At 56.6% G+C, this 12,520-nt stretch overlaps 1 protein-coding gene across 3 annotated transcripts in view; it reads left to right on the top strand.

The window, feature by feature from the left end:
- The first annotated feature begins 731 nt into the window (after positions 1 to 731).
- The window catches only part of gon4lb (gon-4 like b), a 74,840-nt gene continuing 63,051 nt past the window's right edge, over positions 732 to 12,520 (top strand). For all 3 annotated transcript variants that reach the window (XM_078534112.1, XM_078534111.1, XM_078534110.1), the window contains exons 1-4: positions 732 to 830; positions 1,648 to 2,066; positions 5,028 to 5,261; positions 10,759 to 10,952. In XM_078534112.1, coding sequence (XP_078390238.1) covers positions 736 to 830; positions 1,648 to 2,066; positions 5,028 to 5,261; positions 10,759 to 10,952 — 942 coding nt within the window. In that variant the 5' untranslated portion in view covers positions 732 to 735. The remainder of the gene's footprint in view (positions 831 to 1,647; positions 2,067 to 5,027; positions 5,262 to 10,758; positions 10,953 to 12,520) is intronic.

Here is a 12,520-nt window from a genome sequence, read left to right as displayed (position 1 = left end):
AAGCTGACCGGTCCCATGCCCCAGGTTTTCCTGAGCTAGGAGGTATAGCTGCATTCAGACGCTGCGCTGCTGGGTGAGTAACTCATGGCAGCAAACGCCAGGAGATGGAAGCAGAGCTCACCCTGACTCTTGTCACTATGGCAACCCACTTTCACTGCAGATATTTCTGTGCATCACTTGCTTTTCCGTTCCGGGTTTCCTCCCCTATTTCCGTGAACCTCAAAGACGCAGACGGAGTCTGAATTGCCCAGTGTCCCAAACGTTCATGCGCCAGCCCTGGGATGGAGCGGCAGTTGGCTATTTGAACTTGGGGGGCATCGCGGTCAGGAACAATCCTCACCCAAGCAGCAAAGATGTGAATGATTCGTTCTGAAGCTGTGATTCATTGACAAAATGAATGGGATAACTATACTCTGTATCTAACCCCGTGCTGTACCTGTCCTGGGAGTGTTTGATGGGGACAGTGTAGAGGGAGCTTTACTCTGTATCTAACCCCGTGCTGTACCTGTCCTGGGAGTGTTTGATGGGGACAGTGTAGAGGGAGCTTTACTCTGTATCTAACCCCGTGCTGTACCTGTCCTGGGAGTGTTTGATGGGGATTAAATATTGGGCAGTTTATATATAAAAAATACCCAGGGGATGAAGAGGATGTGAGATTGAAAGAGTCTGGCTGAGACCCGGAACCTTTGTGCGGGGCGGCAGTTGCGGCCGAGGAGGGTTCGCGGGTCGGACCGGATGTGGTACCGGAAGTGGTGCGCGGACCCTGAGGGGGTGACGGAGCCGGGCCCCCGGTTGCTGCGGAAACGGGCGGGAGATGAGGCCTGGGGCAGGTAGAGAGGCCGGAGACCGGCTGTACCCCGGGGTGGGGAGAGGCTGGGCCTTCATCACCCGACAGTGCGGCGCTCCCTCAGTACTGACCCTCCGACAGTGCGGCGCTCCCTCAGCACTGACCCTCCGACAGTGCGGCGTTCCCTCAGCACTGATCCTCCGACAGTGCGGCGCTCCCTCAGTACTGACCCTCCGACAGTGCGGCGCTCCCTCAGCACTGACCCTCCGACAGTGCGGCGCTCCCTCAGCACTGACCCTCCGACAGTGCGGCGTTCCCTCAGCACTGACCCTCCGACAGTGCGGCGCTCCCTCAGCACTGACCCTCCGACAGTGCGGCGCTCCCTCAGCACTGACCCTCCGACAGTGCTGCGCTCCCTCAGTACTGACCCTCCGACAGTGCAGCCCTCCCTCAGTACTGACCCTCCGACAGTGCGGCGCTCCCTCAGTACTGACCCTCCGACAGTGCGGCGCTCCCTCAGTACTGACCCTCCGACAGTGCGGCCCTCCCTCAGTACTGACCCTCCGACAGGGCGGCGCTCTCTCAGCACTGACCCTCCGACAGTGCGGCGCTCCCTCAGTACTGACCCTCCGACAGTGCGGCGCTCCCTCAGCACTGACCCTCCGACAGTGCGGCGCTCCCTCAGCACTGACCCTCTGACAGTGCGGCACCCCCTCAGTACTGACCCTCCGACAGTGTGTTTTATGATTGCTCCTGTACTGTTGTAATATTGCAGTTCCCCCCACATGAGGAAATGTTTGATGCTCTCGCCTTCACTCCCGTGACAGAAACTCACCCAGGATCGTGCTTTGTCGTTGCAGAATAGTGGGCGTGATAATGCTGCCCGTTCAGAAGAGGAAGGCGCCGGCATCGCCTGGCTCACCGCAGAGGGCTAAAAGCGCCCGGACGGACGACCCCCCGGGCCTGCCCGCTGAACCTCCGGGCCGAGGAGGGGACCGTGGGAGGGGAGACTGTCGGAGCCGTGCCGCCCAGCTCTCCTCCTCGGGTGCACCGGCAGCTTCGGCCGGCTGGGACGTGCGGACGGAAGCACTGGCTCCTGAAGCTGAGCCTGGACCTGGGGCCGACGGCGAGGGCGAGGCAGCTCTGGAATGGCAGACTGGCAGCGCGGTGGGCCCCAGCCCATCGGACAACGCAGCGGAAGGCAGCAACGGTGAAACGGCAGAGTGGGTAGCAGCTCTGGTGGGACCACAAGATGATGCCACAGGGAACCAGTGGGCAGGTGAGAGCCATATGGTGTTTGAAAGAAAGGTTTGCATCTATATAGCGCCCTTCTCCATCTAGCAACACCTCCCAAAATGCTTTGCAACCAATGAGATACTTCTTTGAAGTAATGTCGGACAAGTGGCTGATCGTTGGAGTCAGCGACCTCCCACCTACAGCATTGACAAAGTGGCCACGCAGTCTGCTTTAGTGAAACTAAAGCAAAATACTGCGGAGGCCGGAAATTCCTTATAAAAACCGAGAGTTCTACAAATACTCAGCAGGTCAGACAGTACCTGTGGAGAGAGAAACAGAGCTAATGTTTCAGCTTTCGAACTTGCATCACAACATCTTTTTTAGTGACAAAACCAGAAAGTGCTGGAAAAACTCAGCAGGTCTGGCAGCATCTGTGGAGGGAGAAACAGAGTTAACGTTTCGAGTCCCTCTGAAGAAGAGTCATACGGACTCGAAACATTAACTCTGTTACTCTCTCCACAGATGCTGCCAGACCTGCTGAGTTTTCCCAGCTATTTCTGTTTTTGTTTCAGATTTCCAGCATCCGCTGTATTTTGCTTTTATCCTTTTTAGTGATGTTGGTTGAGGGATAAATAGTTGCCCAGGACTCTGGGGAGAACTCTCACCCCACGGTCTTCATCTTCCTGTTGTGCCCATGAGATCTTTTACATATACCTGTGATCGCAGAGGGCACCTCAGTTTAATTTCTCATCTCAAAGTTGGGTACCTCCAACACTGTGGTGCTCCTACATTCCGGTGCTCCCTCAGCACTGACCCTCCGACAGTGCGGCGCTCCCTCAGCACTGACCCTCCGATAGTGCGGCGCTCCCTCAGCACTGACCCTCCGACAGTGCGGCTGGCGCTCCCTCAGCACTGACCCTCCGACAGTGCGGCGCTCCCTCAGCACCGACCCTCCGACAGCGCGGTGCTCCCTCAGCACCGACCCTCTGACAGCACGGCGCTCCCTCAGCACTGACCCTCTGACAGTGCGGCGCTCCCTCAGTACTGACCCTCTGACAGTGCGGCGCTCCCTCAGTACTGACCCTCTGACAGTGTGGCGCTCCCTCAGCACTGACCCTCCGACAGTGCGGCGCTCCCTCGGTACTGACCCTCCGACAGTGCGGCGCTCTCTCGGTATTGACCCTCCGACAGTGCGGCGCTCCCTCAGCACTGACCTTCCGACAGTGCGGCGCTCCCTCAGCAGTGACCCTCCGACAGTGCGGCACTCCCTCGGTACTGACCCTCCGACAGTGCGGCGCTCCCTCAGCACTGACCCTCCGACAGTGCGGCACTCCCTCGGTACTGACCCTCCAACAGTGCGCCGCTCCCTCAGCACCGACCCTCCGACATTGCTTAAATCTCTGGAGTGGGGCTTGAACCCTTGACCTTCTGACTCTGAGGCGAGAGTGTTACCCACTGAGCCATGGCTGATAGTTTTACTGGCAGGAAAATCGGAAGACGGGTGAGGACCTGGGTGGGGGCAGCGTTGCTTCCAGTAACCCGTCTCCTCTGCATAAGTTGCAGCCGTCATCCAGCTGTATCCCTCCCCATGGGGACTGGTGGATAAGCAGCTTGAAGATGGCTTTGGTGAAGGAGTTGCTTTTGAAGCAGGTAGAGTCCTGGTCATTGGGGTGTTTGAGGGACAGATTCCAAAGTCGGCACTCTGGGTGGGTGGAGTGGTTGAAGGAGGTGACTCTATCCTCAGGGAGATTTTGTCTTGACTCTCTTTGTTGCCTGCCTGATTCGCAGCTCCTGCTGCCCTAAAGGCACACACCAGGAGGCTGAGGAGAGCAGCCTGACTGCCTCTCCATCCACGTGAGGGGAGTGACTTGTGTTGCTGCTCTCTGGGGAAGAGAACCTGAGTTTCTGCTGGATGGTCACACGGTGACGACTGACGTCTGTGGACACACTACTCCCAGTTAACCATTACTGAAGGAAGATTTTTGACAGGGCTGCCTCCAATGGCTCAGCTTTTGAAAGCATTGCCTTCCACTGGGCTGGAGTGACATTCCCAGATTCAGCAAGCATTTAGGAAGGTGAATCGAATGCTGTTTATTGCAAGAGGAATGAAATATAAAAGGAGGGATGTTTTTCCACAGTTAGTTTTGGTCTCCTTACTTAACGAAGGATATAATTGCCTTAGAAGCAGTTCACAGAAGGTTCACTTGACTAATGCCAGTGTTGAAGGGGGTTATCTTATGGGGAAAGGTTCGACCTGTATCCATTGGGGTTTAGAAGAGTGAGAGGTGATCTTATTGAAACATATAAGATCCCGAGGAGACTGGACAGGGTGGATGCTGAGAGGATGTTTCCCCTTGTGGGAGAGACGAGAATGAGGAGACACAGTTTAAATATGAGGGCTGTCCCGTTTAAGATGGTGATGAGGGGATATTTTTTTTCTCTGTGAGGGTCCTTAGTCTGTGGAATTCTCTTCCCCAGAGAGCAGGGGCGGCTGGGTCATTAAACGTTTTTAAAGCTGAGTTAGACGAATTTCCGACTGGCGAGGGAGTGGGAGGTTCTGGGCAGGCTAGGCAGGAAAGTGACGTTCAGGCCGCAATCAGATCAGCCCCGACCTTATCAAACAGTGGAGCAGGCTGGAGGGGCCGAATGGCCACCTTCTGCTAACTTTGTACGTTCATATATTTGTATTCCATAGCTGGCCTGCTTGCTCATCCCTCTCGGCCCAGCAGGACAGCAGCGCAAGCCTCTCCAGAGGCCCTGGTTAACCCTGACCCGGTTGGGAAGTGTTTGGATCGTGGGTCACAGTGGGGGTCAGGTCGGCTGTGATACGCCTCCAGGCCAAACGGCCTCCGTCTCTCACTCACCAGGCCCCAGGAGGATGCCTGCAATTAAATCCCAGCGCGTTTGGAAACGGAGGAGAAGGTTGGGAGATCTTGGAATTTTCCGATAGGTTACCGATTGATGTACCGATAACTGTTAACTGGCTCTGTTCTGTTCTTTTCAGGGAACCCATCCTCCATGAGGCAGGAGCTGGAAACACCTCCCGCGGTTACCAGTACCTCAGGGGCCCGGGCTTCCCCAGGCCCCAGTGAACAGCCCGGCCTCGCTGTAAGGCCAGAAGTGCCCTCCAGATCAGACAGGAGTCTCCCATCGCTGTCAGGGATGCCTGTCACGCATAAAGAAACCCCCAGTGACGACGAGAAGGACGAAGGAGATAGGAACCTGGTCATCACTATCGGTACGTCGCATGGGAGAAGGGACAGGGTTTGGTGCCATCGTAAACACCAGCTTTGCTTTACAGAGCACCCTTAACGCACCAAGGCAACCCAAGGCGCTTCACGGGAGTGTTATCCAATAAAAGTTGACACCGAGTGTCAGAACCCACATCAGGGGTGGGTAGCCAAAAGCTCGTTTTGACGAGCGTCTTAAAGGAGATTTGGGGAGGGGATTCCAGAGCCCAGACTGGCGAAAGCTCAGCTGCCAATCTTCCACAGGTTGACAAACAGTCTGCCCCTCCCTGTTGGAAAAACAACCCCTGGAGTTTCTCCATGGTGTGCTCTCGAGTCAGGGTGACTATCCCCCCCAATATCAAAAGGTTCCAAAAAGAACCTCTTATTTTGATTTTTGACCAGTTGCTCTCAGTTGCTCTGATGGGTGACGTGGACTTGAGGTGTTGGAGCGAGGGTAATTCCAATGTGAACCCACTCCTGAAAACCCACTCCCCGCTCTCCCCAAATACTGACCCACTCCCGGGGACCCCCCGTGCTAATGCTGACCAACTCCCCGGGGACCCCCTGTGTTAATGCTGACCCACTCCCCGGGGACCCCCGTGTTAATGCTGACCCACTCCCCGGGGACCCCCTGTGTTAATGCTGACCCACTCCCCGGGGACTCCCTGTGTTAATGCTGACCAACTCCCCGGGGACCCCCTGTGTTAATGCTGACCCACTCCCGGGGACCCCCCCCCTTAAATACTGACCCACTCCCGGGGACACCCCCCTTAAATACTGACCCACTCCCTGGGACCACCCCTTAAATACCGACCCACTCCCTGGGACCCCCCCCTTAAATACTGACCCACTCCCTGGGACCCCCCCCCCCCCCGTAAATACTGACCCACTCCCGGGGACCCCCTGTGTTAATGCTGACCCACTCCCGGGGACCCCCGTGTTAATACTGACCCACTCCCGGGGACCCCCGTGTTAATGCTGACCCACTCCCGGGGACCCCGTGTTAATGCTGACTCACTCCTGGGGACCCCCGTGTTAATGCTGACCCACTCCCCGGGACCCCCCTGTAAATACTGACCCACTCCCTGGGACCCCCCTGTAAATACTGACCCACTCCCGGGGACCCCCATGTAAATACTGACCCACTCCCGGGGACCCCCATGTAAATACTGACCCACTCCCAGGGACCCCCATGTAAATACTGACCCACTCCCGGGGACCCCCGTGTTAATACTGACCCACTCGCGGGGACCCCTTGTTAATGCTCACCCACTCCCGGGGACCCCCGTGTTAATGCTGACCCACTCCCGGGGACCCCCGTGTTAATGCTGACCCACTCCCGGGGACCCCCCTGTAAATGCTGACCCACTCCCGGGGACCCCCCTGTAAATGCTGACCCACTCCCGGGGACCCCAGTGTAAATGCTGACCCACTCCCTGGGACCCCCCGTGTTAATGCTGACCCACTCCCGGGGACCCCCCGTGTTAATGCTGACGCACTCCCATGGACCCCCTGTGTTAATGCTGACCCACTCCCGGGGACCCCCGTGTTAATGCTGACCCACTCCCAGGGACCCCCTGTGTTAATGCTGACCCACTCCCAGGGACCCCCTGTGTTAATGCTGACCCACTCCCGGGGACCCCCGTGTTAATGCTGACGCACTCCCGGGTACCCCCTGTAAATACTGACCCACTCCCGGGGACCCCCCATAAATACAGACCCACTCCCGGGGACCCCCGTGTTGATGCTGACCCACTCCCGGGGACCCCCGTGTTAATGCTGACACACTCCCGGGGACCCCCTGTAAATACTGACACACTCCCGTGGACCCCCCATAAATACTGACCCACTCGCGGGGACCCCCCCGTAAATACTGACCCACTCCCGGGGACCCCCATGTAAATACTGACCCGCTCCCGGGGACCCCCATGTAAACACTAACCCACTCCCGGGGACCCCCATGTAAATACTGACCCACTCCTGGGGACCCCCATGTAAATACTGACCCACTCCCGTGGACCCCCCTGTAAATACTGACCCACTCCCGGAGACCCCCCCCGTAAATACTGACACACTCCCGGGGACCCCCCCTGTAAATACTGACCCACTCCCTGGGACCCCCTGTAAATACTGACCCACTCCCGGGGACCCCCATGTAAATACTGACCCACTCCCGGGGACTCCCATGTAAATACTGACCCACTCCCTGGGACCCCCCCCCCCGTAAATACTGACACACTCCCGGGGACCCCCCCTGTAAATACTGACCCACTCCCTGGGACCCCCTGTAAATACTGACCCACTCCCGGGGACCCCCACGTAAATACTGACCCACTCCCGGGGACCCCCATGTAAATACTGACCCACTCCCGGGGACCCCCATGTAAATACTGACCCACTCCCGGGGACCCCCCTGTAAATACTGACCCACTCCCGGGGACCCCCCCGTAAATACTGACCCACTCCCGGGGACCCCCATGTCAATGCTGACTCACTCCAGGGGACCCCCTGTGTTAATGCTGACTCACTCCCGGGGACCCCCGTGTCAATGCTGACCCACTCCCGGGGACCCCCCCGTAAATACTGACCCACTCCCGGGGACCCCCCCGTAAATACTGACCCACTCGCGGGGACCCCTTGTTAATACTGACCCACTCCCGGGGACCCCCATGTAAATACTGACCCACTCCCGGGGACCCCCCTGTAAATACTGACCCACTCCCGGGGACCCCCCCGTAAATACTGACCCACTCCCGGGGACCCCCATGTCAATGCTGACTCACTCCAGGGGACCCCCTGTGTTAATGCTGACTCACTCCCGGGGACCCCCGTGTCAATGCTGACCCACTCCCGGGGACCCCCCCGTAAATACTGACCCACTCCCGGGGACCCCCCCGTAAATACTGACCCACTCGCGGGGACCCCTTGTTAATACTGACCCACTCCCGGGGACCCCCGTGTTAATGCTGATGCACTTTCGGGGACCCCCGTGTTAATGCTGACCCAGTCCCGGGGACCCCAGTGTTAATGCTGACCCACTCCCGTGGACCCCCCGTGTTAATGCTGACCCACTCCCAGGGACCCCCGTGTTAATGCTGACCCACTCCCGGGGACCCCCGTGTTAATGCTGACCCACTCCCAGGGACCCCCTGTGTTAATGCTGACCCACTCCCGGGGACCCCCGTGTTAATGCTGACCCACTCCCAGGGACCCCCTGTGTTAATGCTGACCCACTCCCGGGGACCCCCTGTGTTAATGCTGACCCACTCCCAGGGACCCCCGTGTTAATGCTGACCCACTCCCGGGGACCCCAGTGTTAATGCTGACCCACTCCCGGGGACCCCCTGTGTTAATGCTGATCCACTCCCGGGGACCCCAGTGTTAATGCTGATCCACTCCCGGGGACCCCCCTGTAAATACTGACCCACTCCTGGAGACCCCCCTGTAAATACTGACCCACTCCCCGGGACCCCCGTGTTAATGCTGACCCACTCCCGGGGACCCCCGTGTTAATACTGACCCACTCCCGGGGACCCCCCCGTAAACACTGACACACTCCCGGGGACCCCCCGTAAATACTGACCCACTCCTGGGGACCCCCCCGTAAATACTGACCCACTCCCGGGGACCCCCTGTGTTAATGCTGACCCACCGGGGACCCCAGTGTTAATGCTGACCCACTCCCGGGGACCCCCTGTGTTAATGCTGACCCACTCCCGGGGAACCCAGTGTTAATGCTGACCCACTCCTGGGGATCCCCGTGTTAATGCTGACCCACTCCCGGGGACCCCCTGTGTTAATGCTGACCCACTCCTGGGGACCCCCATGTTAATGCTGACCCACTCCCGGGGACCCCAGTGTTAATGCTGACCCACTCCTGGGGACCCCCGTGTTAATGCTGACCCACTCCCGGGGACCCCCTGTGTTAATGCTGACCCACTCCTGGGGACCCCCGTGTTAATGCTGACCCACTCCCGGGGACCCCAGTGTTAATGCTGACCCCTCCTGGGGACCCCCATGTTAATGCTGACCCACTCCCGGGGACCCCCGTGTTAATACTGACCCACTCCCGAGGATTGACTATAATTGATGGAAAACCTTGGGCTCCTCCATAAAACCAGGGGCTCGCTCCTGAATCCCCCTGTAAATAGTCGGCCATTTCGGACTGAGAGGAGGAGAGATTCCTTCACTCAGCGATGTGTTATGACCGACACAGTTGGTAAAGCTGAGTTATTTAAAAATCCCAGAGGGAAATTTTAGACAACTGTCATGACCTATAATTTTAAGTGTTATGTTTGCGGTGCGACTCTAAATTCAGGAATCAGACCACCAGTTCTCAAGGTTTTACATTATGCTAAAGGAAACATTTTATTAATTTACACAGATTAAAATATATATACGCATGGCTACAAATTGCCACTATCATAACTTTTAACAAACTCCCAAACTAATCTCCATTAAGGCAACAGCAACCCATAGACTTAACCAGACACCAGGCAAAGCATTTTCACCGTACAAATTCAAAATGAGGATTTTTCCACTTGGTTCCTGTGGGGAGAGGTGGAGGCCGACAGCTGCCTTTTGATCTCACATTGCCTCTGCTCTACACCGAGCGCTGCCCATTGAGTGTTAATTCTCATTGTATCAACAACCTCTGAACTAAACCTCTCTAACAATAAAACCCCTTTCATAGTACCAACTTTATTAGTAACATAAGCATATGGCTTGGTCTCTGCTAGAAAGGTGTCAGTTTTCACCCCACTTCTTAAATGCTTTATTCAAAAAATGCAAATGCACGCCATCTCCCTTACGTCCCAAAACCGGTACACATCAAAGCACCCAGACTAGCTGGCTTCAGTCCAATTAAGACACACCTGCAGACTAAACCTCTATTTTAAAAGAACGATATTTTCCAAAATATTATCTACATTAGTAGCTTCATGACAGACGAAGCACTCGCATAATAAGCGAATATAGGAGACGTGCAGTTTCTCTGGCCCTAGGAAGTTGAAGGTCTGAACTCTTTTGCACTTCTGCGAAGCAGTGACCTGAACCTCCCTCCTCCTCCTCCTCCTCCTCCTCCTCTTTTCCTGGTCCTGTCGTGACACCTGCCAATGAGACACCCAGTGAGCTGCTGTGGGGCTGTTTCTTCCTGGCTGGGGGAGCCTCAGGACAAAGAGTCGGCCGTTTCCGACCGAGACGAGGAGAGACTTCGTCGCTCCCAGGGTTGTGAATCTTTGGAATTCTTTATCCGCCAGGGCTGTGGATGGTCAGTCAGCAAGTATATTCGTGACTGAGATGGGGTAGATTTTTTGGCACCAGGGGAAATCAGTGGATTTTGGGAGCAGGTGGGAAGGCGAATTGAGGTTGTAGATCAGCCATGATCTAACTGACTGGGGGAGGCAATGGCCTAATCCTCCTATTTCCCCAAGTCTTGCTCAGGAATGTGAAACCCATGGTGCCCGCACTTCTTTACTTATTTATTTTTGCTGCGGTGCTTTGCAGAGGAGGGGGAGAGTGCGACAAAGAAGAGGAGGAAGAAGGTGCTGAAACGGGAGAGGAAGATGAAAGAGGGGAAGAGTGCAGAGGAAAGCCGGGCGGACTGTGACATCCAGCTGGACGACAGTTTTGAGCGAGCGCTGGAGGATGGGGCAAAGCACCACAACCTGACGGCCATCAACGTGCGCAACATCCTACACGTGAGTACCAGCCGCTACAATACTCTCCACGGCCAAACAGCCTGCCAACAACAACTGCTTGCATTTACGTAGCGCCTTTTAACGTAGCAAAGCATCCCAAGGCGCTTCACAGGAGCGTTAGGGGAAAAAAAATGTTTGGCACCGAGCCACTCGAGATATTGGGACGGGGTGGCCAAATGCTTGGTCACAGAGGGTCAGTTTTAAGGAGCATCTTAAAGGAGGAGAGAGCGCGAGAGGGACGGAGCGGTTTAGGAAGGGAATTCCAGAGCTCAGGGCCCAAACAGCTGAAGGCACGGCCGCCAGTGGTGGAGCGATGGAAATCTGGGGATGGGCAAGGGGCCGGAATTGGGTTAGAGGTGCTGGAGGAGGTGACAGAGATAGGGAGGGGTGTAGGGGCTGGAGGAGGTGACAGAGATAGGGAGGGGTGTAGGGGCTGGAGGAGGTGACAGAGATAGGGAGGGGTGTAGGGGCTGGTGGAGGTTACAGAGATAGGGAGGGTTGTAGGGGGCTGGAGGAGGTTACAGAGATAGGGAGGGTTGTAGGGGGCTGGAGGAGGTTACAGAGATAGGGAGGGGTGTAGGGTCTGGAGGAGGTTACAGAGATAGGGAGGGGTGTAAGGGCTGGAGGAGGTTACAGAGATAAGGAGGGGTGTAGGGGCTGGAGGAGGTTACAGGGATAGGGAGGGGTGTAGGTGCTGGAGGAGGTTACAGGGATAGGGAGGGGTGTAGGTGCTGGAGGAGGTTACAGAGATAGGGAGGGGTGTAGGGGCTGGAGGAGGTTACAGAGATAGGGAGGGGTGTAGGGGCTGGAGGAGGTTACAGAGATAGGGAGGGGTGTAGGGGCTGGAGGAGGTTACAGAGATAGGGAGGGGTGTAGGTGCTGGAGGAGGTTACAGAGATAGGGAGGGGTGTAGGTGCTAGAGGAGGTTACAGATATAGGGAGGGGTGTAGGGGCCGGAGGAGGTTACAGAGATAGGGAGGGGTGTAGGGGCTGGAGGAGATTACAGAGATAGGGAGGGGTGTAGGGGCTGGAGGATGTTACAGAGATAGGGAGGGATGTAGGGGCTGGAGGAGATTATAGAGATAGGGAGGGATGTAGGGGCTGGAGGAGATTACAGAGATAGGGAGGGGTGTAGGGGCTGGAGGAGGTTACAGGGATAGGGAGGGGTGTAGGGGCTGGAGGAGGTTACAGAGATAGGGAGGGGTGTAGGGGCTGGAGGAGGTTACAGAGATAGGGAGGGGTGTAGGTGCTGGAGGAGGTTACAGAGATAGGGAGGGGTGTAGGGGCTGGAGGAGGTTACAGAGATAGGGAGGGGTGTAGGGGCTGGAGGAGGTTACAGAGATAGGGGTGTAGGGGCTGGAAGAGGTTACAGAGATAGGGAGTGGTGTAGGGGCTGGAAGAGGTTACAGAGATAGGGAGGGATGTAGAGGCTGGAAGAGGTTACAGAGATAGGGAGGGATGTAGAGGCTGGAGGAGGTTACAAAGATAGGGAGGGATGTAGAGGCTGGAGGAGGTTACAGAGATAGGGAGGGATGTAGAGGCTGGAAGAGGTTACAGAGATAGGGAGG

This window comes from Cetorhinus maximus, chromosome 36 (genome assembly GCF_964194155.1).
Source record: "Cetorhinus maximus chromosome 36, sCetMax3.hap1.1, whole genome shotgun sequence".
NCBI lineage: Eukaryota > Metazoa > Chordata > Chondrichthyes > Lamniformes > Cetorhinidae > Cetorhinus > Cetorhinus maximus.
This window is presented reverse-complemented; position numbering and strand designations above follow the sequence as displayed.